This window comes from Sphaerodactylus townsendi, linkage group LG10 (assembly GCF_021028975.2).
Source record: "Sphaerodactylus townsendi isolate TG3544 linkage group LG10, MPM_Stown_v2.3, whole genome shotgun sequence".
In the NCBI taxonomy this organism is placed as follows: domain Eukaryota; kingdom Metazoa; phylum Chordata; class Lepidosauria; order Squamata; family Sphaerodactylidae; genus Sphaerodactylus; species Sphaerodactylus townsendi.
In genome coordinates this window covers 31,326,645-31,353,087 of record NC_059434.1, presented here as the reverse complement: position 1 = coordinate 31,353,087, position 26,443 = coordinate 31,326,645, and the positions used below count along the sequence as shown (strand labels likewise).

General features: G+C 44.9%; 1 protein-coding gene across 2 annotated transcripts in view; it reads left to right on the top strand.

Moving 5' to 3' along the window:
- The window catches only part of TRAPPC11 (trafficking protein particle complex subunit 11), a 46,221-nt gene extending 30,203 nt beyond the window's left edge, over window positions 1-16,018 (top strand). For both annotated transcript variants that reach the window (XM_048509655.1, XM_048509656.1), the window contains exons 28-30: window positions 1,457-1,590; window positions 3,080-3,247; window positions 14,818-16,018. In XM_048509655.1, coding sequence (XP_048365612.1) covers window positions 1,457-1,590; window positions 3,080-3,247; window positions 14,818-14,862 — 347 coding nt within the window. In that variant the 3' untranslated portion in view covers window positions 14,863-16,018. The remainder of the gene's footprint in view (window positions 1-1,456; window positions 1,591-3,079; window positions 3,248-14,817) is intronic.
- Window positions 16,019-26,443: the final 10,425 nt, after the last annotated feature.

The following is a 26,443-nucleotide window of genomic DNA, read 5'->3' as shown; positions in this document are numbered from 1 at the left end:
ATAACTATTCTGCCTTTCGCTGTGTGTTTTCACCATATCTAGCAATTTCTTAAGAAGACGCACCAATTAATTGCAGTGACACCTTGAGCATCTCCCACAAATAAAATAAGCAAGAACTTTGCTAGGGAGTTTGTTTTTATATCACACAGTTTGTTTCAGGAAGAAATGATAGGCTGAGCAAAAATGACTGTTCCAAAATTATCCAGCACTGACCTGGGTAGAGCAGGGTAGCTCAATTTCCTCATATCTCAGAAGCAGGGTTGGCCCTAGTTAGTACTTGGCTGGAACGCCACCAAGAAAGTCCAGGGTCACTATGCAGAGGCAAGCAGTGGCTAACCGCCTCTGAACCTTTCTTGCCTTGAAAACCATGTGGGGTGAGCAGCAGTGGCGTAGTGGTTAAGAGCAGGTACATTCTAATCTGGAGGAACTGGGTTTGATTTCCCGTAAGCTTGCTGCGACTTGATGGCAAAAAGGGGAAAACATTAAAAAGTTTTCATACCTCTGCAAGGGCATCTACTACACACCATCCCTGGTTTCTTGCAAGTCACCCCTTACTATTTTAATGGCAGCCCCAAAACAGAGGCCTTGTATTACTGCCAGTACATGGCTTCGGGCAAACCATTTGGCTCTTTTTTTCACTGGCAAGTAAGGGGGTCTGACATTTTCACATTGCTTCAGGAGTAACGTTTTGAGTGGTGTGGAGAACTGGCAGACAGGGAGAGGTGAAAAAGTGAAACTTGCTGATATTAGGACCTAGTTCAGTGGTGGCGAACCTTTGGCACTCCAGGCCATGCTGGAAGGGGCCATGCTGGAAGGGGCTGATGGGAATTGTAGTCCATAACATCTGGAGTGCCAAAGGTTCGCCACCACGGACCTAGTTCATTGGGATTCACACAGTTCTGCTTCCAACCTCACATATTAACCATTGTAAAGTACCTGCATTGACAGTTTTAGGGGGAGTTGTGTGTATGTGTGATATGGGGCAGTTATTGGGATTACAGTGGCTGATGAGTTGATCAGCTTGGCGCCTGACTCCCGTTGACTTTCCATCAGAGAGAAGCATCTTAAATGCTCTATATTACTATGAAAACAAAAATGCTGCATTTAGCTATCCAAATTCCATTTTCTCTAATCCACAATGTGATGTTTTCTTTACTTAATGCTAGTAGGTGACATGTGAATGACAGGTGGAATCCGCCTTGCAGCCCTTTAGCTAGTCTGTGGTGGAAGAGAGAACTGATGTGCATTTTTCTTTAGCCCCACTTGACATCACAATGTTTGCCTTGTAACTCCTGTTGGATTATTTTTCTTGAAGCACTTTTTTCCCCAACCTCCAAGCTGTTTCCTCGGTCTGTGAGGCATGTAATAATTAGTAGCATTAACATATTCTTGCTAACTTGAGATCAAAACAACTGAAATGGCAGGGTGAGCTCTGTGTGTTCTTTCTTTCCCAAAGATCTGCCCTCATTTGGTCGAGTCAGAGAATCCTTGCCTGTAAAATACCACCTGCAGAATAAGACTAATCTTGTTCAGGACTTGGAAGTGTCAGTGGAACCCAGTGATGCCTTCATGTTTTCAGGTCTTAAGCAGGTAAGGGCTGTGACCTGGCTAATTTAGAATATTCCGAGTCTTGTGTTATTTGCATAGCATGACTGGTGCATTTGGACAACTGACATAGTAAAAGGAATTATGGAATTAATTCAGTTGTCAAATCTACATCTGCTTTCCTTGTGAAACGCTGTGGAATACTGCAGGAAACACTCACTGCTGGGGAATCTATGGAGTCTTTTTTATTCGTTAAACTCATAAAGGCAACATAATGTAATGATGGTTGTAGTTGATATTAATAACATTTTTTAATGGTGAGCTGAGTTTAAAAGTCTTGTTTGTCATCCTTCAGTTACTTTGTTGGGGCAAAAGAACCTGCATTCTGCCAAACAATTTTTAAAACACGTGGCTGTTCCTTTCTGAGTTGCAAAAATTAGCATGCAAGATTTCCTCACACAAGATTAAAAAGCTAGAGAATAAAAATTACAGCTGGTTCGTGGGAAGACCAGCGTTTCAGATAAATATTAACCACATTATGTTAAATGTATCAATCAGCCCAAATATCTGGGCAACTGGGGGGAAGTGGACTTTTGGCCACTCCCAATTAATTTGGGATATGGGGGGAGTGGAAAATATCCAGAAAACCGAAATATTACCTGTGTGCTAAAATAGGAGACTGTTAATTTTAGTTAATTCTTTGGTGATTCCCTACTGTAGATACCTGTACACCATTGCACATTACTGTTTCTGCCTAGCTCTAAGGATAATATTGAATACTAGCATTAAAGCCCATTTTAAACTGCAATAAAATGGGCTGTAGACGGGGGACAGTGTTGGCAAGGGACCGGGAGGCTGGTGGTAGGTTTTACTGCCCACCTGCTTTCTCCTGGTCCCCCTGGCACTTCTCCTGCCCCCACTAGCTCTGCTGCCGCTTTATGCTGTCACAGCTTCTTGGGTCTTACAGGTGAGTTGCTTTGCCAGGCCAGGGTGGTTTGTGGTGGGGAGGGAGGGGAGTGTGATCAGAGTTGGGCAGCAGGCCCAGTGGGAAGGGTGGCTTCCTGGCAGTCTGGCTGCTGGGCCACGCTTACTGCTGGGTCAGGGGAAGGTGAGCAGGGGAGTGGCTAAAATGCGAGGGATGACCTTTCCACCAGTGGGCACTCTGGACTGAGTTCTGTGTGCTGATAGGTGTGTGTGTGTGTGGGGGGGCATTCGTCATTGGAGCACAGCAATTGGTAGATAGTTAGGGAATTATGTATGGTAAGATAAAGGAAGGAGAGCTTGGGGAATTGTGACCGTAAATCAAGACTCTTGCATAATAACACTTCAAACATGTTTTGATTATTGTTATATTATGATGATGATGTTATCCATTCAGTTGTTCTCGACCCTTGGCGACCCGATATGCAAGCTCTTTCCAATTGTTATATTATAGTTATATTAAAATGTATAAAATAGGCTTTCTGGATGGTGTTCTATGTTCAAGCTAGGGAAGAATTCTAGTCAAAACCTTTCTTTTTTTTGGCATTATTAGATTAGGTTGCGAATTCTTCCCGGCACTAAACAAGAAATGTTATACAACTTCTACCCTCTCATGGCTGGTTATCAGCAGTTACCATCACTCAATATCAGCTTGTTACGATTTCCACACTTCACTAACCAGCTGCTTAGACGATTTATCCCAACACACATTTTTGTGAAGGTAAGGCATAATAATGACAGCAAGACCATTCAGAGTTTTTCTCACTATGCTTCAATCTTAAAGAATGGAAATGTTTGAATGGTCAGTCTGCCTTAGATTCTTAAAAGGGAGTGCAGAAGCAAAGCTTACAATTTGCCTAACGCTTGGTTGGGTGGAAATTTTAATGACTGCATTGGGAGTATTTTAGAATTTGGTTCCTAAGACAGCCAAAGACTTGGTATTAAGGGCAAATGGGGTTGTCTTTCTGGAAGACCCAACATGCATCTGATCATGGACAGTGGAGTTAGTGAAAGGATATCTTCTCTCCACCCTAGATTTTATGGCAAGGTGTTGATTCCTTTTCTTAAACCTTCATCCATGCTATGTTGCCATTACTGTGGTGTTTAAAAAGGAACATACCAGTGGCCTAGGAAGTATCTGTCCAAGTAGAGTGAATATGTGATGCTTCCTTTGTGAACTACATAGTAAAAAATCAAACTTATCTTTCCTTAATAGCACACAGTTGCATTGTACTTAATTGCAGCACAGCCAAAAGGGACGGGTGTTGCTCACAAACGTTTGACAATCAATAAACCTTTTATTCAGATCATCAGCTATGCTTGCTGCCAAGGAGAGACATAATCCTGCTACCTCCAGGGGAAAGAAGCTGTGAGCTTACCTAGTGCTTAAATCCTAATCTTTCTGTGGCTATATTCAGCATAAACTTCTTTAGAGAACAAAACCCCGGTCCTTTTCCTTTAGCGACTCCCATTGTATTTGTTCTTTGGCTCTAAAATAAATGAAGTTCAGAGAACTGGAAGGGTGGGCCGCGCCAGACCAGACAGCACATAACACTTCACATTCCTTCACCACCAGTGTCATCTTGCATGTGCATTTGGCATCTTATTTAACTATTTATTTATGTACATTATTTGTAGTCTGCCTTTTTCACTAAAACTCAAGGCAAACTGTTCAGTGTGAGTCAGTGTGATCAGCAAGATGGGACATCCAATAGTGCAATCGGGTCAGGATTGCAGGAATCTGAAAACAAGCAAGTCTGATACAGAGTTGAAAACAAAGCATAAGCAATTACTTGCGACACATTAAATGAAGCAGAAATTATGAAGTTAGAGTATGATCAGAACAGCAGACAGCACTTTTTAGCTTAGTTTGCAGTCCCTGTCCCTTTATGAAAGCATCTTTCTGAACCATTTTATTGCAATGGAGCCCCAGTATGTGTGTTTGAAAAAATCTTTAGTAATTCAGTTTTGCATAGTTTGCAGAAAGCCGGAAGAGTAGGAGACTTCCTTACCTAATCAGGCAGGCTGTTCCATCAACGGAGGGGGAGTCACAACGGATAGTGCAAGTGCGCAGGCAGTTGTTGATTTGACCCATTTGGAGGATTGCACCTGCAAGAGGCCCTGCTCAGAGGAGTGAAGGCATCATGGTCAAGCTTAGGGGGAGAGGTGGTCCTGTAGATATGAGGGAGAAAAGCCATGAAGGATTTTGTAGCTATGTATTGTCGAAGGCTTTCACGGCCGGAATCACTGGGGTGTTGTGAGGTTTCCGGGCTGTACGGCCGTGTTCCAGTAGCATTTTCTCCAGGATCCTCCGAAGATGCTAGTCACAGATGCCGGTGAAATGTCAGGAGAAAATGCTACTGGAACATGGCCATACAGCCCGGAAATCCCACAACACCCCAGACTTTGTATCTGATAGCAAATACTTTGAATTGAAACCTGATAACTGATGGGTGGACAATGAAATGATTGCAGAATGAAATAATATGCATATTGTCTCCTGATTGTGAAGCAAACTGTAGCATTCTGCACCAACTGGAGTCTCTGAATTGACTGCAAGGGAGAATCTATGTAGAATGCATTACAGTAGTCTAGACCTGATGTTACTATGGCATGGATTCAGGTGGCCAGATTGGCAGTTTCAGGCTCGGGCTCACAGCTATAAGAATGTGTCTTTTGCAGCTGCAAAAAAATCCTTCTCTAGCAGCATCTATGATCCACTATGATCCCTAAGCTGTTAAATAAGTAACAGGGATCAATTGAACCCCCTCAAAAATAGAAAGCACAGTGCATTCTGGGGGCAGAGTTCTTTTGTGACTTGGAGTTACCATCAAAGCTAAAGTAGAATTCAATGTCTGGGATGTTTGCCTCCCTTTCTAAGCCGGTGAAGCTTTTACTGTGAACCTGTGAACTCCAGTAGAATCTCTAATACTGTTCTAACCCAAAGAAACTGACTCTTATTGCTGTATTTACTATATTACTATATTCGCATCTAGCAGCACCTTAGAGACCAATTAAGATTTTCAAGGCGAAGGCTTTTGACTGTTGAAGCTCCTTTCTGTAGATGTTGGCCTCTAAGGTTCTCCTGGACTCACTGGCGTACCGACCTAGGGGACAAGGGGTCCCCTTTGTCCCCAGTAACAATTGATCGCATTAGAGCCAGGCAAAATTCCTCCCCACAGACTTCACCATCATCATTGCACGGCAGCCTGGCACACACAGCAGCCATTACTATCCAGGCAACAGGCTGCCTTGGCCTCGCCCACTCTGGGCGGTGGCCCCACTGGGCCGGGTTCCACACTCAGTCTATTGCGTGAGTAGGCTCCGCCCTCCCTTGGAACCAGAAGCGTGCCTCTCAGGGTGTAGTCATGTGCAAACAAACCTCTCCTGCTCAGAAGGGAAGGAGCGCAGCCGGGAGGAAGCAAGCAGCAGTAGCCGCGGGCACAGGGGCGGGCCCTGTCTTTTGGCTCTGAGTTCTGCCTGCCGCTGCCGACCACTAACAGCTCGTGTCCCTCGCAGCAGCCATGGCGCCTCGTCAGAGGACAGAGAGGTTTGTTGCTGATCTATCACTACCCCCACCCCCCTGCATTACCCGATCCAGGAAGTTTTGTTTTCCTCCCCAGCCCATCGTTCCCCTCCCCAGCAGAAGTGGTTTCGCGGGTTCCCTTTCTATAGTCGCCTCCGCTGCTGGCCTGCCGTAGAGCACTCATGGAGAGAGCAGCAAGAGAGGCGATGCAGGAGAGCAGCCTCACCAGGTATTACAGGAAACAGGCAGCAAGTGGCCCACGAGCGCCGAGGCTCTGCCCCTCAACTATTGTGTACCAAACAAAGGCAGAGTTTGCAGCTGCGCCTTTGCAAAGGAGGAGGAAAATCCCTCGTTTTGAGCCACCGTCTCTCCCAATCTTTGAAGCGTTGCTTCTCAAGGTTTCCCACCGTTTTTTTTCCCTGTGCACTCAGCTAAGTGCGTTTCTTGCTTACCTGCCGGACCGCAGGAGGTGCTGTAGACGCGGAGCAACCCGCGGAGTGAATTTCCCAGCACCTCCCGGAGTCAGAGGTAAGCAAAGCGCCAGTTTAGCTGAGTGCACAGGAAAAAAAAAGCGAGGAAACCTGAAGCAACGTTTCAAGATTGGGAGAGCGGTTTTAAGCTTTGCTGGCTCAAAACGGGGGGGATTTTCCTCCCTCTTTTGCAAAGCGAGCTGCAAGAGCAGAGCCTGGGGTTGGAGGAGCAAGCGGTGTTCAAAGTACATCCCGTTCCCCACGGCTTGCTCCTCCAGCAGGCTTCTGTTTTGCAGCTCGCTTTGCAAAGGAGGAAAATCCCCTCGTTTTAGAGCCAGGAAGCTAAACTGTCCTCCCAATCTTGAAGCGATTGCTCTCAGGTTTCTCGGAAGGAGCTGCGTGCGCTTACTGCCTCTCTGAGTAGCGCACCCATCGCGGGAAGAGGAACTCCCCAGCCCCTCAGCCTCTGGACTTCCCCACGCCCCGGCCTCAATTCAAATTAACGCAGCCAACTGGAGAGGAGTAAAAGCACTTCCTTCTTACCTGCAGCCCTGCCCGTCTCAAGCAGTCCCGCAGCCACCCCACCCTTATAACCCACGGGGCAGAAATCCCCTGGCCTCCTCTCCCCGCGCCTGAATAGTCTGGCACAATCCCTCAACTCCTCCTCGAGGTGCACATTATTCCGTGCTTCACTTTTTTCCACCTCCCAGTCCTGTGTTTTGTAGTATTCATCTCCCCCCCTCCTTTCATCACGGCCAGGGCTTGTGGTAGATATGTTACTGCTTTTCAGCACTACGCCTTAAAGCTTCATTTCCCCTTGCTCATTCACAGACCTTACTCTATTCTGCAGACACCATCATTTTGTCACAATACCTGTGATACTCAAGATTATTTCCCTCTGTATTGGATTTGCCCTATTAAGTCACCCTGATGCTTAATGTGCCATGGTTAAGGAAGAGGCTACTTTCTGGGCATGTCAGTGTAAGTTCTAATCTGCATGAATGACTGTCTGGGAAACAAGATTGCTCAGACTGGTCCTCTCTAGTTAAGATCTCGAAGCTAAACGGGGTTAAGCTCTCATTAGTATGGATGGAACTCTGTTAAAAGAAATCCAGGGTCATTGGGCAGGAGGCGGGCAATGGCAAACCACGCTGAACTTACCATCTCTTGTTTTGCGAAGAAACCCAACAGTGTCACCATGAAATTGGCCATGACTTAGTGGCACTTTCCACTACCACCACAAACGGAGTGTATGAATTGCTATAGGATGGCAGAGTGCAGAGTTTGATTTTGGAAGTAATATTGTGTCAGGGATCTTGCCAAATAGTTCATGTTTCCTTGAATAGATCGGCACAGTCCAGCATAAACTTGCCTGAGATCCTTGTATTTGAGACTAAAGGCTACCATCAGACAAAAAGTCTAGATGATGCTCAAGACCTTGCTGGATTTAATCCTTTGCTGTTGAAATAAGATGTATGCTCATGGGGGGACTGCTGTTTTAGATAACGCTAGTTTAGTGTAACTAAACATAATGTAGTAACTAAACATAAATATAGTTCTTTGGAGAAAGATTCAGGTTGATTTATTCAAAGTGCTTCGGATCTCCTGCACAATGTAAGAGGAAAAAGTCATTCTTATTCCAGGGAGATTTGGTAAAATTGCATGCTTTCCAGAGAGGTTTGTTCCTTTTAAACATATGAGGCTGAAAACAGGCGTTCCACCTTGTGAGCCAGCAGGGTGAGGTGGGATCTCTTTATATTATTCAATTATTCTTGAAACTAAATTCCGTAATAAAGAGGATGTAAAATCTTAGCTAAGGTATAAGTAAGACTTGACTAATTTCTTAACTGAGTAATGTTCATAACTGGAACTTTTTCTTATTGCAAGGAAAGTTACCATTGACATCTTATTTTACAAAACAAAATTTCTTTTGTATTGTCAAAAGGCTTCCTGGCTGGATTCAACTGGTTGTTGTGAAGTTTCCAGGCTGTGGCTGTAGTCCTGTAGTAGATCTTGTTCCTAGCGTTTCCACCACCAGCATCTGTGGCTGGCATCTTCAAGAGAAGTGTATTAATTTTTTACACTCTTAGTATTGGCGATTTCATGGGTTTGTATTCTACTGTTAGTTTGGAGTTTTAGAATTTCTCTGGTTGTCCCCACCTGCTTTGTGGCTGGGGCTGTTACTTGCCTAGCTTGCTTTGGTTCTACTTTTAAGTTTATTGTCTGCTTTTAAAAAGAAAACAACCTTTTTCTTCCAAGTGGTTTGTTTTCCCTGTAGTTCTTCTGCTGTGCCACAAGAACTGGAAGCCTGTGGGTCTCCTTCAGTTTTGGGGGGGGGGGACTTGTGTTTCTCTTTCAATAAGTGTAGTGCTGTGTGGTTGGTAGGAGATTCAGGGCTTGCAAATGTACTTTTATGATATCCATAGTTCATTGGAGTGTTGTAGAGTGGCTTCATTTTTAAAGGGAGGTGTGTGGAAGGCAGTAGGGGAAGAGGGTGTGTGTGCCTCTGTTCTTCTGGAGGGAAAATGCTGCTATTCTCTATTTAGGCAGTGAGAGGTGTGGGATTGGGTGAGGCTTGCTGTTATGCCAAGCTGTCCTGTAGTAGAATTTCAATGGCGGTGCTCTGCTGGGGTCTTGCTCTGGGTAGGGGCACCAGAGATTTACCTCAGGGCTGAGTGTCCTGACAAAGGAACCAGTCAACTTTGCTGAAGTTTGCTTTGGAGGGCAAATGCTATAGGGCACCCAGTTGAAGATGAAGCTGCTGCTTACAGAATGAGTACTTTGAACATCCAAACTTCAATAAAGACTAACTAATTCTATCTCTAATGGAATGGTCTGAACTGGAGGCTTCTTAGATAATCTGGGGTGCCTTCTTAATTATCATAGATAGAGTTTCTTACCTTATAGGCTTTAAACATATTTCAGATGAAAAGCAGTTATTCAGAGGTTATTCTAAGACTATATTTTTTCTAAAGTTAAGTTATTTTCAGAGACTGAGTTCATGTCAGTTGGTGCACCTTTATCCAGTATTAAAATTCAATGTGTGCAACTTCTGTGGAAAACATGACTTGAAATTTGTCCCTGTCCTCTCTCCCTCCCTCCCTCCCAGCACTTAACAGAAATGCTGGGGAGTCAATTGGGAGGTGCTGGATGAAACTTACCATTAAAGCGTTTTTTTCACCTTGGTGATAAAACATTTTGAAAGCATTTTGAAAAAATTGGCTAAAGGTTTGATTCTGCTGAGTGGTAGCATCAGACTATTGCTGCATTGAGGCATGTTCTATAATGTGATGGTTTAGAAATGACCTGGTGCAAAAGATCATTGTTTGGTCATGGGGGGGGGGTCATGAGGCGCCAAACTCAAGGATTTGTCCCGGGCTACAGTTTGTTTGCCTAGATGCGCCCTGCCTGACTCATCATGCATCGACCTAGACAAGGTCCCTCTTTGTCCCCGGCTAACAATTTGGTCACATTAGGGCCAGGCAAAATTTCTCCCCACAGACTTCACCATCATCATTGCACCGCAGCCCGCTTTACACAGCAGCTATTACTATCCAGGCAGCTCAGGCTGCCTTAGCCTCACTCTTAATTTCTGGACGGGTGGCCCCACTCGGCCAGCGTTCCCACACTCAGTCTATTTAGCATTAGTGAGCTCCTTCGCCTCCCTTGGAACCAGCTGCCTTTGCCTCTCAGGGTGTGTGGTCATGTGCAAACAAACCTCCTCCCCTGCTCAGAAGGGAAGAAGCGCAGTCTCGGAGGAAGCAAGCAGCAGTAGCACGGGCAATAAAGAGAGGCGGGCCCTGTCTTTTGGCTCTGAGTTCTGCCTGCCGCTGCTTCTAATTTCACTAACAGCTCGCGGTCCCTCTATAAGCCATGGCTACTCGCCAGAGGACAGAGAGGTTTGTTGCCAGCCCATCACTACCCCCCACCCCCACAGTAATTCCCGATCCAGGAAGTTTTGCTTTTTCCTCCCCAGCCCATCGCTCCCTCCCCCCCAACAGAAGTGGTTTCCCCACCTGCTCCTTTCTATGGTCGCCTCCGCCAAGCTGGCCTGCCATGGAGCGACTCCATGGAGAGAGCAGCAAGAGAGGCGATGCAGAGAGAGCAGCCCCACCAGGTGTGCAGGAAACAGGGCAGCAAGTGGCCCATCGAGCGCTCGAGGCTCTGCCCCTCAACTATTGTGTGCCAAAACAAAGAGCAGAGTTTGCAGCCTCGCCTTTGCAAAGGAGGAGGAAAATCCCTCGCTTTGTGAGCCACCGTCTCTCCCAATCTTTGAAACGTTGTTTCTCAAGGTTTCTCACCGTTTCTTTTCCCTGTGCAATTAGCTAAGTCCGCGCTTCTTGCTTACCTGCCGGACCTGCAGGAGGTGCTAAAGGGAACGGAGGAACCACCGGAGTGAGATTTCCCAGCACCTCCCAGAGTCCGGAGGTAAGCAAGAAACGCCAGTTTAGCTGAGTGCACAGGAAAAAAAAAGCGAGGAAACCTGGAGAAGTAACGCTTCAAGATTGGGAGAGACGGTTTTAAGCTTTGCTGGCTCTAAAACGAGGGGGATTTTCCTCCCTCTTTTGCAAAGGCGAAATGCAAGAGCAGAAGCTCAGGTTGGAGGAGCAAGCCGTGTTCAAAGCCCATCCCGTTCCTCACTGCTTGCTCCTCCAACCCCAGGTTTCTGTTTTGCAGCTCAGCTTTGCAAAGAGGGAGGAAAATCCCCTCGCTTTAGAGCCAGGGAAGCTAAACCGTTCCTCCCAATCTTGAAACGATTGCTTCTCAGGTTTCCTCGGAAGGAGCTTTATGCGTGCGCTTGCTGCCTCTCCCCGAGTAGCGCACCCATCACCCGAAGAGGAACTCCCCAGCCCCCTCAGCCTCTGCTGGACTTCCCCACGCCCCGGCCTCAATTCAAATTAACACGCAGCCAACTGGAGAGGAGTAAAAGCACTTCCCTTCTTACTCTGCAGCCCTGCCCACGCCTCAAGCAGTCCTGCAGCCACTCCCACCCCTATAACTCCACGAGGCAGAACTTCCCTGGCCTCCCTCTCCCATCACTTCGAATAGTCTGGCACAATCCCCTAACTCCTCCTCGAAAGTGCACATTATTCCGTGAGCTACTTCTTTTTTTTTTTTCCACCTCCCAGTCCTGTGTTTTGTAACAATGATCTAACATCCTCCTTTCATCATGCGCCAGGGCTTGTGGTAGATATGTTACTGCTTTTCAACACCACGCCTTATAGCTTCATTCCCCTTTGCTCATTCTGAGACCCCTTACTCTGTTCTGGCAGACACCATCATTTTGTCTGTACACCTGTGATACTCAAGATTGTTTCCCTCTGTATTAGATTTGCCCCATTCAGTCACCCTGATGCTTAGCGCCAATGCCATGGTTAAGGAAAGGGGAAAGCCCCCCCCCCCCACTTTCTGGGCATGTCAGTGGAAGTTCTAATCTGCATGAACAATGACTGTGTCTGTGGGAAACAAGAGATTGCTCAGACTGGTCCTCTCTAGTTAAGATCTCAGAAGCTAAGCAGGGTTAAGCTCTCATTGGTAATTGGATGGAACTCTGTTAAAAGAAATCCAGGGTCATTGGGCAGGAGGCGGGCAATGGCAAACCACGCTTTGAACTTACCATCTCTTGTTTTGCGAAGAAACCCAACAGTGTCACCATGAAATTGGCCATGACTTAGTGGCACTTTCCACTACCACCACTGGAAACAGAGTGTATGAATTCATATAGGATGGCAGAAAGTACAGGATTTGATTTTGGAAGTAATGTTGTGTCAGGGATCTTGCCAAATAGTTCATGTTTCCTTGAATAGATGCTGCACAGTCCAGCATAAACTTGCCTGAGATCCCTTGTATTTGAGACTAAAGGCTACCATCAGGACAAAAAAGTCTAGATAAGGCTCAAGACCTTGCTGGATTTAATCCTTTGCTGTTGAAATAAGATGTATGCTCATGAGGGGACTGTTGTTTTAGATAACACTAGTTTAGTGTAACTAAACATAATGTAGTAACTAAACATAATGTAAAGTTCTTTTTTGGAGAAAGATTCAGGCTGATTTATTCAAAGTGCTTCAAGTCTCCCTGCACAATGTGAAAGAGGAAAAAGTCATTCTTATTCCAGGGAGATTTGGTAAAATTGCATGCTTTCCAGAGAGGTTTTGTTCCCTTTAAGCATATGAGAAGCTGAAAACAGGCATTCCTGCCTTGTGCAGCCATTAACGGGTGAGGTGGGATCTCTCTTTTATATTATTCAATTATTCTTGAAACTAAATTCGGTGAATAAAGAGGATTATGTAAAATCTTAGCTAAGGTATAAGTAAGACTTTAAAACTAATTTCTTAACTGAGTAATGTTCACATAACTTCAGAACTTCTTTCTTATTGCAAGGAAAAATTTACCATTGACATCTTATTTTACAAAACAAAATTTCTTTTGTATTGTCAAAAGGCTTCCTGGCTGGATCTCAACTGGTTGTTGTGGGTTTCCAGGCTGTGTGGCCGTGGTCCTGTAGTAGATCTTGTTCCTAACGCTTTCCACCACCAGCATCTGTGGCTGGCATCTTCAGAGAGAGAAGTGTATTAATTTTTTACACTGCTCAGTATTGTGATTTCGCTGATTTGTACCTTGTCTCTACTGTTAGTTTGGAGTTTGAGAATTCTCCCAGTTTTGTCCCCCCCCCACCCCTGCTTTGTGGCTAGGGCTGTTACTTGCCTAACTTGCTTTGGTTCTACTTTTAAGTTTGTTGTCTTAGCTTTAAAAAAAAGAAAACAACCTTTTCTTTAGAAGGCGGTTTGTTTTCCCTGTAGTTCTTCTGCTGTGCCACAAGAACTGGGCAAAACCTGTGGGTCTCCCCACTTCAGTTTTTTTTTTTTGGGGACTTGTGTTTCTCTTTCAATAAGTCGCAGTAGTGCTGTGGATTTGGTAGGAGATTCAGGGCTTGTAAATGCCCCCCCCCCCCCCCCTGATGTCCATAGTTCATTAGGGGTTGTAGAGCGGCTTCCTTTTAAAAGGGGAGGTGTGTGGAAGGCAGTAGGGGAAGAGGGTGTGTGTGCCTCTGTTCTTCTGGAGGGAAAAATGCTGCTATTCTCTATTTGGAAGCAGTGAGAGGTGTGGGACTGGGTGAGGCTTGCTGTTATGCCAAGCTGTCCCTGTGGTAGAGATTTCAATGCATGTGCTCTGCTGGGGTCTTGTTCTGGGTAGGGGCACCAGAGATTCTACCTCAGGGCTGCTACATAAGCCCTGACAAAGGAACTCAGTCAACTTTGCTGAAGTTTGCTTTGATAGGGCAAATGCTATGGGGCACCCAGTTGAACATGAAGCTGCTGCCCACAGAATGAGTGCCCAGAACATCCAAACTTCAGCAGTTGGCTGGCTAATTCTATCTCTACAATGGAATAAAGTTCTGAACTGGAGGCTTCTTAGATAATCTGGGGTGCCTTCTTAGTGTCATAGATGAGTTTCTTACCTTATAGGCTTTAAACATATTTCAGATGAAAAAGCAAAGTTATTCAGAGGTTATTCTAAGACTATGTTTTTTCTAAGGTTAAGTTATTTTCAGAAGACTGAGTTCATGTCAGTTAGTGCACCTTTGTCCAGTATTAAAAATTCAATGTCTGCAACTACTGTGGAAAACATGACTTGAAATTTGTCCCTGTCCTTCCCTCTCTCCCTCTCCCTCCCAGCACTGTGCTGTGTTTCCAACGCTGTGGAGTCAATTGGGAGGTGCTGGATAGAACTTACCGTGAACGCGTTTTTTTCACAGCAGTGATAAAACATTTTGAAAGCATTTTGAAAAAATTACTAAAGGTTTGATTTCTGCTGAGTGGTATGCATCAGACTATTGCTGCATTGAGGCATGTTCTATAATGTGATGGTGATTAGAAATGACCTGGTGCAAAAGAATCATTGTTTGGTCATGGGGGGGGGGTCATGGGGGGGCGCCAAACTCAAGTTTTGTCCCCGGGCTACAGTTTGCCTAGGTACGCCCCTGCCTGGACTCCAGTCTTAATACTATAAACTTTTGTCATTTCCACCAAGAACTAGAATCTGGGTTATTTACAGGATTAACCTGCTAACTGGAATTGCTGCTACTTGTTTCTCAAACTTAGTCATATTTGCATATAATTGATTGAGAGTGGTCGGGATTACTTCCAATTAAAGATATTCAAGAGAGTGAATGTATCCAAGCGGTAAGTGGGGATTGACAGCATTGGGTTTTTAACTGCAGGCTGAGTGAATTCTAAATGACGTGAAGCTGGTTAACACTTAAAATGATTTAATTTTTGTCCTTTCTTTCTAAAGCCACAAGGTCGCCAAGCAGATGACGCTTCAATTGCTGCAGCGTAGCTGAGGATCCACACAGTTAAGGGAAACAGAATTTTGCACAGAATATGTAGAGCTCTGCTTTTTCAAAGTCTAGCTTTGTTCAAGTTATAAATTAAAAGGAACCTTTATTTTGAGATCGGACACAACTGTCAGAGAACAAATGCGTTAACTAAGTCTTAAACGTGATGCTAATAAATATGCAGGAAAGAGTCAGTGCTTTATTTAACAGGATTAAAATGTTCTCTTTTGCCTTTTGTGAAAGTTAAATGGAAGTATTATTTATTATGGATGATAACTTGGCCAAAAAAGTAGAAATCTCATTCTTTTCATTGATGTTGTCCTGTGGTGCAATGGTTTGTGGCTTTTGTTGTAGTGTGTCTGAGTGCAAGGGGGGAGAGTTCATAAATCTTATAACATTGAAATTAGAACCTCATTTTTGTGTATTCCATGTAAAGAACAAGATACAGTGAAATCCCTGTTGGCTTTGGGTGACCCCAGCACATTTGGGCTTTGAATGAACAAATGTAATTAATGTATAGGATGGTGTTTGCGGAGTTACTGGCTACTATTATCACTGTACTAGTTATAGTGAAGCTATTTCTGAGGGTGCCATCCCCCCCGCCCCCAGTGCCCTCAGTACAAAGAAGCGAAGATACTGGCAAGTGAGGGAATCCTGTGACAATAAGATGCTTTATAATTGCACAGCCCCCGGGGCAAATCTAAGCTTGCTGAGAATGCTTAGATGGTAGGGTTGTATTGTCAAGATGCTGTGTCTAAGAACTGCTGGTCCCCTCATACAACTTAAATATTCCCATTGTCACTAGATTCTATTAGATTCCTCTCCCACAGAATGGGTTGGCCTTTAAGGTGGTTCATTATTGCATGAGTGAACTGCATACCTGCAGTTTAGCCGTTCAGTATGCATTAGTGACTGGCTCCAATAACGCTTGCTATTGTAAACTGTCATTACGGACTTTAAATGGAAACAAAGAGGGAAAGGCCACTTACCCTGGGGTATCATCCACTCGTAAACAATGGTGGTTGGATTTGCTTTTTTAATAAAGTTCATTGGGATAACTTTGCATTAAGTGTGTCAAAATTAAATTGGAGAAATCAGGCCTATCAATGTTGATGTGAGCTGGTCGTTAGAATATTTGCAATAAATCATGTAAATAAATTCTGTTCTGTGAGATTTTTTAAATAAATTAACATCCTAATTTCAATGGGTGTCTCCTTTTGGCTCTGCAAGAGTGTTAGAGCTAAAGTACCATGGTGGCTGTGACCTGGGAGCAAGGAAAGCATCTGGTTCGAATCTCTTCTCAGCTTGGAGCTCCCAATAGCCAAAGGCAAGCAAATATTCTCTGCTGCTCTCCTTCCTCCACACTAAGGAGATAACTGGCTTACTTTAGCTGTTGCAAAGATGATGTATGGAAAACAGGGGTGAAGCAAGGGAGAACTGCGTCCGGGGCATGCGCACACCCTGCGCCCCCTGCTGCGGCACCCCCCTCCCTGTTGGCGCTATGCCACTGATGAAAAACATGTCTGAGTGCCATTGAACGTCGTCCACATTTGGTCAGTCTTTAAACAAAATCACTTACATGTTGGTGATATTGTCACTCCACACCTGAGCAATTTAGTATACTTTGAAACACCATAAAAGTAACCTGGAAGGGGTTTAGCATGGAGGTGTCCTAACTTCGGTTACAAAAACCCTTCACAAAATGTCCTGCTTCATCCAAAACTGTACCTCTAATCATACAGTCACAGAAGTACATAGACAAAAACGCGTCATGGGCATATGAAATTCCCCAGAGGTCCTAATGATGAAGTGAGCTATAAACAGCACTGAATAGATGATCCACAAATCCCTAGCACTTTGGAATGGAATAAGTTAGTCATGTATGAAGATTTTATTTATTTTATTTCAGTCGATTTTTAAGACACACATCAGCATATTTGGATTTTAGTTTTGGGCACCACATAGGTATGTGCTTAATAGGCAAGCATATCATTTTCTATACCTCCTCCCATCCAGTCATACTTCTCCCATGTTCCATTAGATTCATTATCTTTACCTGCAGCTGTTTACCAGAGTAGGCATATTATCCCTTTCAGTGCCATGTGGGGCAACTTAAGCCTGTGGTTTATCACACCCGCCAGCAAAGTTCTTGGTGGAATAACAGTAATCCAACTGAAGGATTTTCTGATCTGTTCTCCCAGTGGGAATCTTCTCCTGAAGACTGCAGAAATGAGACACAATAAGGTATGTGGAGAAAGCACTACACTGTGTTTATTGCTCAGCTTACAAAATGGAGTACTGAATGAGAGTCAGATGAATGGGGTTACCAGTCCTGTTCTGGTCTTGATTCTTGGCAAGCTGTACTAAATAAAAATGGCAGACCCAAAATGGAATGGAGTGTGTGGCTGCCTGTTGATCACTGCAGCAGCTGCTCTGTGTGTGGTGTAGCGGTAAAGAGTGGCAAACTAATTGGGAGAACCGGGTGTGATTGCCTTCTCCCCCCCATGAAGCCTGCTGGGCGACCTTGGGCCAGTTCCAGTTCTCTCAGACCTATCTCATCCCAAACCTACCTTTCAAGGTACCTCTTGTAGGAAGAGGAAGGGATTGTGGTTGTAAGCCCGTTGGAGGCTCCATTAGATAGAGAAAAGCAGGGTATAAAAAGCAACTCTTTATAATATGCATTGCAGCGGGAGTAAGAACCATCCTTGCCATATTCCTGTCGATGGGCAATAGTGAATAGCTTCTTGCAAGGAGCGCTGTGGAGGCTCAAGGTCTTCAGCAGGTATTACTGAATGGATGATGGTGGAGGGGGGCGCTACAGCAGTCGTCGAGACATTCTTCATCCCTCTGAAGGAATTTGCAGTCTTACTCTCTGGGGCTCTATCTGGAGGAGCTCTGATCGTAGCAAGGCAAAAAGAACCCTGAATGGTTGGCCAGAAGTAGCAATGGTGAGAGTGGCATATGTCATGCCCTTTGAGGTAGGTGTGACTCCTAGTACTTTCTTGACAGTGTGGTGGAAGCTTCGCAGTATGCGGGGTTTCACGGGCAGCCTAATATGCAGTGCATATTTACCCAGTGGTTTTTAATGTGGGTGAGACTGCATTGTGGCAGAAGGCGAAATTGTTAAGGCAGTAATGAAGAAGGAAGTGGAGAGAGAAATACATACGTATATGGTAGACTTAGAAACATGTATATGGTAGACTCCCTCCTTTCTGCTCTTTTGAGGTACACAGTTCTTGCCCACCTCAGTTTGAGGAGTGGATGGTCCAGTTTAATATGTGCTTTTTTCAGGTACAGTATCTTATCAGAGTTCTGAGCAGGGCAATGCTCTACAACAGCTGGTTGCACAGTGTCTTTACACCAAAGTTCCCATCACCAAAACATGCTGTAAGGTTGCACAACATGAAGCCAGAGGGTCATAGCCACATGCCCTCCCTTCTGAGATGAGAGTACTTCTGCACTGCTGTTGGTGTGCTGCAATTGGCCGCAGCTAGTCACAATCCTGTTCTGCATCATGGCTGTGTAGATGGAGTGAGAGATAATATGGGAGGGAATGGTTTTTGCTTCTGCATTGAATTTTAACACACATCTCTTCTTTGGCTGCCGTAACATTACGCCACTGTTGGAACTGGAACCACAGTCATAAGTTTAGAATATGGGGGGAAAACATGCTGGCCTGAACTCCTTGGAGAACAGATAGGATGCCCAGCTCGAGACAAGTCAGTGTTTTCCCCTCCCATGCCCCAGTTGCCCAGTTTTGATGCCTATTGTGGCAGAGTTCTGCAGAAAACATAATTGCACCCACACCGTAATGCTGCCAGCTGTCGCTTCAGAACACAGGCCTTACAGTGCAGCCTTATGAAGAGGTATTCCAGCATAATTCCATTATCATCAGTTGACTTTGACTGGAGTAACTCTTCTTCAGATTGCCTCATCAGAAAACCTCGTTTTAATGAAATAATTAGTAGAAACTAAGTTTAAAAAAAACTCTAAAAGATAATGAATCATGACAAAACAGCTTCTCTGCGTTCTTTGAGAAAGTTGCTAAATTGTATGTCTTAAGTAAGATGTGCAAAACCTGCCAAAGTGAACTATCCAGTTTTTGCTGCAAGATCTGTCTATCTTGAGCTTGATCAGATTTTCCTCGTTGAAGCTTAATAGCTTTTACATGAGTTTTAACCAGTGGCATTCCTGCCTAGGGACAGGGGGTACCCTCTGTCCCCGGGTGCCCCCCCGTTTGGTCACGTGGGGGGCACCAACATTTCAGGGTCGTTTGTGTGTTTTTAAAGTTTGTAAGTGTTTTTTCACGTTCTGGCCTGCAGGGGGCGCATTTTAAGGCTAGCGGCACCTGATGATACCATCCAAATTTGGTGATGTTTGGTTCAGGGGAAGCAAAGTTATGGACCCCCAAAGGGGGTGCCCCATCCCCATTGTTTTCAATGGGAGCTAACCTGAGATGGGGGCTACCCATTTGAGGGACCATAACTTTGGTTCTCCTGAACCTAACTTCACCAAACTTGGGTGGCATCATAAGAATAGTTAACAGATGATACCCTGAAATTTTGGTGCCACTAGCTTTAAAAATACACCCCTTCCAGGCACCCCAATGAATTTGCCCAAGATTCTTTGTTTTGCAGTGACTTTGCTCCATTGTAGCCAATGGGGGAATTTCTGAAGAGTGTGTAACTGGCAGGCTGCTGTACATTTTTTTGAAGATAGAGGCACCAGACTTTCAAGGCGGCTCCAGGAGGGCCTCCTGGTAATAGCATCCAGGTTTGGAGACCTTTGCTTCTGGGGGTTCAATTTTATGGGCCCCTAAAAGGTTTATTTTGTTTCCCCGCTCCTGCACATGAAAGCCTGTGGGCTGAGTTCTCTCAGAACTCTCTCAACTCCCCCCCTTGCACTCCAGAAGCAAATCTCACCAAGCTTGGATGCTATTACTCAAGGCCTTTTGGAGCCACCTTGAAAGTCTGGCGTCTCTATCTTCAAAAATGTGCAGCCAGCGCTTACACACTCAGACATTCCCCAGAATTCAAAGCTTGCCAGTCTCTTTTCAGCAAGTTCTGTGAGGTGGGAAAAAATTATTTTTTCCCACCATAGACTCTCAACTGGGGAGCTTTCTGTTATGCCCAAAGATGGCTCTGTGGTAGAGAGTACTTCAACAGGAGGCACTGTGAGTAGGGATCTTGCTCTGGGTGGGGGCATTTCCTATAGCTGCTGGTGTGAGTCTCCTGAAGGAAAGAAACCAGCCAAATTTGCTAAAATGTGTGTGTGGAAGAGGAAAATGCTGTAGGCACTGGAGTTGAAGAGTGAAGACCTGATGCCCACAGCATTCGAACTCGCATCACACAGGAGAAAGCTTTTAGCAAAGGTTGGCTGGTTCACTTTCAGGAGACTCACACCAGCAGCCCTGCGGGAAATAAGTGCCCCCGCCCAGAGAAAGACCACTACCACAGTGCCTCCTGTTGAAACCTCTACCACAGAGCTGGGCATAACAGAAAGCCCCATTGAAGTCTATGGTGGGAAAAATATTTTTTCCCACCACAGAACTTGCTGAAAAGCCTGGCAGATTCTGGGGAATTTCTGAGTGTGTAAGCAGTGACCACACATTTGGGCGGTTGGGCGGGATTCCTGGGAGGTTGGGCAGGATGCCTGGAAAGATTGGCCGGACAACTGGGAGGTTGTGCGGGGTACCTGGGATGTTGTGCAGGGTGCCTGGGAGGTTGGGTGGGATGCCTGGAAGGTTGGGCGTGGTGCCTTGCCAGAGGCTGGGCCTTAGATGCCTTGGAGGAGGTTGAAAGCGGGAGGTGCCTGGGGAGGTTGGGCAGGATGACTGGAAGGATTGGCAGACACCTGGGAGGAGTTGGGGCTGAGGATGCCTATAGGAGGAGGTTGGGCCCAGGGGTGCCTGGGAGGGATTTGGCTGAGAGGTGCCTCCCAGGAGGAGTTGAACAGAGATGCCTGGGAAGGATTGGCGGACACACCTGGGAGGAGGAGGTTAGGCTACGGGATGCCTGGGGAGGATTCTTGGCAGCAGGATGCCTGGGAGGATTGGCCGGACACCTTGGAGGTTGGGCAGGATGCCTGGGAGGTTGGGCGGGATGCCTGGGAGGTTGGGCGGGATGCATGGAAAGATTGGTCGGACACCTGGGAGTTTGTGCGGGATGCCTGGGATGTTGTGCAGGGTGCCTGGGAGGTTGGCCGGGATGCCTGGGAGGTTGGCCGGGATTCCTGTAAGGATTGGCCGGACACCTGGGAGGTTGTGCGGGATGCCTGGGATGTAGTGCAGGGTGCCTGGGAGGTTGGGCAGGATGCCTGGGAGGTTGGGCGGGATGCATGGAAAGATTGGTCGGACACCTGGGAGGTTTTGCGGGATGCCTGGGATGTTGTGCGGGGTGCCTGGGACTTTTAACTGCAAGTTACATGAGTTTTTAACTGGGAAAGGTGTGGTAACAGAGATGAGGAAGGGACTCTTTCTGGCTTCTGATTAACTTTACAAGTAGTTTAGAACAAGCTGTCATTGGTGGCAAGGAAGGCAGGATGTATGAAGTGCCATCAATCCACAGCTAACCTGATGATCCTGTAGGGTTTTCAAGGCAAGAAACATGGGTGGTTTACCAATGCCTGTCTCTGCTTGGCGACCCTGGACTTCCTTGGTGGTCTCCTACCCAAGCACTAACCAAGACTCTCTCTGCTTGCCTTCCAAGATTGGACTAGTCTGGGCCAGAGGATGGAAATAGTTTAACAGTCTCATCCAGCAGGGTGGATGAATCAGCTGATGGAAGTGACACGCCTGTAGGTTTGCCCTTCCCAGGGCACTTGTGTCCACGTGTGGCTATGGTGGCCTCACTCCTGGCACTGGGACACCGCACTGGACACTGTGCCAGTGTTCCAGCACCCCTGCCACTGCTGCTGGTGTGGCGGGGGCATGGCTGGGGGAAGAGCCATCGTTAGTCAGCTCCTTCCCAGCCATTAGCTGCTTTGCACTGGCAGCTGGAATGTGAGGTTTAAGCCACCAAAAAGGTAGTGTAACTTTATTGAGCCCCATCTCGGCAGCAAGGAGGCTTTCTCACTTTGTGAGAAGAGTTGGATTTATACCCCCCTTTTCTCTCCTGAAGGAGACTCAAAGGGGCTTACAAACTCCTTTCCCTCTCTCTCCCCCTCCCTCACAACAAACACCATGTGAGGCAGGTGGGGCTGAGAGAGCTCAGAAGAACTGTGACTAGCCCAAGGTCACCCACCTGGCATGTGTTGGGAGAGTACAGGCTAATCTGAATTCCCCAGATAAGCCTCCACAGCTCAAGTGGCAGAGCAGGGAACAAAACTTGGTTCCTCCAGATTAGAGTACACCTGCTCTTAACCACTACACCACTGCTGCTCAGACCTGTTGTGCAGTACAAGAACTGACAGAAACGAGGTTCCTTAACTAAATATATTTCCCTCTGTACAGAGATTTAATATGAACAAAAAAGTTACCTATCAATTACAATTGCCTTATATAAGATTATGTTTAAACATTCATTGCAAGACCTAACTTACTACCAACACACATACTCATATACACAAGCAGAAGGTCAAAATATTTCTTTTTATCAAGACTTTAAATCAATGGCCCGCACACGCAAAATAATGAATTTTCAAACCACTTTCAGAACTGTTTGCAAGTGGATTTTGCTGTTCCGCACAGCTTTAAAGAGCACTGAAAGCAGTTTGAAAGTGCATTATTTTGCATGTGCGGAATCAGCCAATGTGTTTTTTTAAATAGATGTTTAAAAGTCTATTTCGGATATGAAATCTGCTCTTTTAGGGTGCTCAGAGGTAACTTTGTGTTGTTTTATGCATTTGTTTTTTAAATTTTATTTATTACATCATATCTATAACCCGCCCTCCCCGAAGGGCTATTAATGTATTGATTTATAGTAATAATTCACTATACTGTTTATGATTTTTATGGTTTTGTTTTTGCTTGTCAGGTGCCTCTAGTGACCTATAAATTCCACAAAAGGAGGTTTCAGAAACCAGTAAAAGGAGACAAAATAGCAACTAATTGAGAGGAAGGGGGAAAAGCAATAAGAAGCAGGTAAGACTTAAAAAAAAATCTTGGCAATATGATATCCTTGTCAAAACATAGTCAGCTACCTTGGCACAATCTAATGTATGGCAGAAGTTAAGACTTTTTCTCAACCTGGATCTTGACAGATGTCAGGCAGAGACTTGGTCTGCGCATCTCCTCTGAGTTTTGGCAGGGGGGAAATTTGGGAGCAGATCTATCAGGTTTGCACGAGTTACAGTCCCTGTACAAACATGCAAGTCAGATCAGCTGCTTTATGGCCAAGCTACATGTGCTATTATGAACTGGTGATCAGTTCTTGTTTTTATAGCATGTAGTTTATCTTCAAAAGGAGCTGCCAGGAAGAAAGGGAAGGAACATGGAGGAGGGCTTGAGAGTTGGAGGAGATGTACATTCTTCTATCCCTGTGCCATTTTCCCCAAACCAAAATTTATTCCCTGGGCTTTTTGAAAAGCCCTGGTAGGGTGATAAGTCAGGCATAATATTGAAGCCCTGATGGAGGCCTTTTGGTTGGGTCAGGGTCACAGAAGGAAGAAGTAACCCCATGTTCCCCAGTGCTGTGACCTCCATCCATGTGTGGGGGGATGCTTTTTGCAGCTAAATTACACATCCAGCTGAATATGTTGTTTGGCATTTTGTCCGACAGCTTGCTCTCATGTTAAGACAAGAGCTTGACCTGCCACATCAGCCAGTACTATCTGAAGGGGCTTTTCAGACTAGCTCATAAACACTTGTGCTACAATAAAAATTGTTTAAATGGAACAGCTGCACATTAAAAGGCCTTTTAAAAAACAATTGCTGAGGTGAGGTAAATCAATACTCCAAGCAGAGTATTGCACCAATGGCCCCAGTCTAGCTTTCGTAGACATGTTTTCTCTTATGACTGGCAATACAACAAAGAAGAAGAGGAAGAGGCAGCTTACGAATTAATTTCCCTTCCTCTCCCCACAACAGACACCTTGTGAGGTAGGTGGGGCTGATAGTGTTCTGAACAAACTGCAACTAATCCAAGGTCATCCAACAGGAATGTAGAAGTGGGGAAACACATCTGTGTCATCAGATACAAGTCCACTGCTCATGTTGAGGAGTGGGGAAATCAAATCCTGTTCTCCAGGTTAGAGTCCACCTGTTCTTAACCACTACACCATGCTGGCTCTCAGAAAGAGAGTGCAGAAAGAGAAGTTACAGTATAGATAGATGGGTGGCGGAAAACAGGAAGAAAGGAAAGTGGTGAGAGGTGTGGGACAGCAGTCAGAATCCTCAAAAAGGATGGTCCATCTCTTGCAGACTCTGAGGGTAGCCAACGGAACCTCTGCTTTACATTTTGGGAAATTAGGCCAACAGTGGTTTCAGCTGTATCCCAGGGAAACTGACAGAGCATTTCATTTATGGTTATTTAATTGGCCAGACTAGTCATGTTGTCTAGGATAACCAAAAAGGTTTCTTATTACACGGAAATGATCTCAAGAGAGAAGCTAATTAAAACAGTGCTCAAGTAGCTAGCAGCACTAAGAAAGCATCTAGGATGGTGCTAGAAAAACTGAGGAGGATACACCCACTGATTAATTAAATGTCTGTTTATTTCCCAGGCTCTGAAATGTTTTAGGATTGTTGCAGCTATAGTTTGTAATTCCCGCCTCTAGTGAATAAAAAGAAACATTTACTTAAACCATACTGATAGATTTTAGCACTTCTTGCAAGAAGTGGGACCCCAACAAACAATTTTTTCTTGTAAACTTAGAAAGTGATCTTTACTTTTCTTTTAAGGCTTTTGTTTGCTATTACGGCTTCTCTGATCATTCATCTTCACTATCACCTTGAATAGCTGTGATGCTTCTGGATTTGCAGGAAGAATTTCAAACTTTGGAAGGCCACATAGCAGAGGAAGTTGCAAAGACATGGCCTGACTCCACTAGGGAGAGGATCAAGACCAGGCATTTGAGATCAGAGAAGCATGTTTGGCTCAGGTCTGAGAGAGCAATCCCAGAAAGAAGGCCAGTCACTTCATTGGTTACCCATCATGAAGTGAGTACAGTTAACAACTGCCCACCTGGGCATTCTATGTTGTGATTCCTACCAGTTAGACTGGCCTGACTGATGTGGTAAGGAAGGTTCCCTTACGCCTATTGTTCTGCAGAACATATAGAACAGATAGGAGGATACGCTCCCCCCCCCCCCGCCCTTTGTTTCCAATTGCTTCAAATTGTAAGTTGATGCCTTAGAAAAGGTTTAAGAAAAAAGAGGAACCTGGTTGGGCTTGATGGTTAATAAACAATGAAAAAATGTTATGGATAAGATTGACAGCAGGGTATGGGCAGGAAGTCAATTACCGGTAGTCATATGTAGTGTATATTGCTTATGTAGAGCAAGCCTTTGTTGTGTGTGTGTAATAGGGGGAGCTGGATCACCTTTGGCTTTTCCCCCTTCTGTGTTAGTTTTGTTGTCATTGTAAAATTATAAAAAACAGCTCTGAAGGGGAAAGATATATCAAAAGACAGTGGTAGTGATAAAGATGAGAGATGACAGGACACACTAGCAGACAACTTCAGATTGAGGTGAGCGTTCAGAAGTTGCTCACATGCTCTGCTAAAACTGCCTTTCATGGAACTCATAACCTTGACAGATGAAAATCTGTCTTGTTCTTGGAATCCCTGCCTAGAGCTTCCAATCTGTCCTCCCCTGCCAGCCTACTGGTGGCTACCTCTAGCATTCTGCCTTTGTATCCTGACTTCCTGTTTGGCAACACTGCTTCCAGGGGTCTACAAATGATGGCCTTCAGAAATTGTAAGCCTATACATTGTGCTGAATAGGTTAAAATACAATTAAAATGCACGGTTAAAAAGAAAGATTTTTAAAAATACATTGTGCAGAGGGCATTTTTAAAAAGCAATTCAGTGCATTTTATGTCCCAGTTATAGCCCTTTCCTTTATTGATCTTGTCATTCTGATGGCAGAATTTTGTAGGGTGTGTCCACACCTGCAAGGCAATTGTACAATGGAAATGTCAGTCTTCTTTTATTAAAAGGATATTCTGTAAACACAAGTGGAGACCTGCAGGAAGGAAAAATGCACAGGTTGTGTATTTTGCTCCTACTTTTTGTTACATTCCATCCTATCTTAAAACTATGAGTACAACATTCTTCTGATTTTAAATGTTGCTGTTTAGTATTGGTTACTAAATGGAAGCCCCCTTATTCAATTAGAAAAAAATAAAAAGTAGTTGTGTGACACAAGATTATCAGATTTATTACAGCACTATACTGGTAGGTAGTTTTAAAACTACTTCTGGCTTTCTACCAATTTCTTATCTATATCATTTCTTCTTTCATTGAGTTTATTCAATTAATTTTATAAAAATTGCCACTATTTACAGTTTTATTCCTCACATGACTTCTGCAGTTGCACTCATGTTTAAATTTTTAATTTTTCTGATTACATTTTTAATTTCCTATCATTCATTTTCAGACTGATGTTAATGCTTTTCTCATATCTTGAAAACTATCTATGGTTTT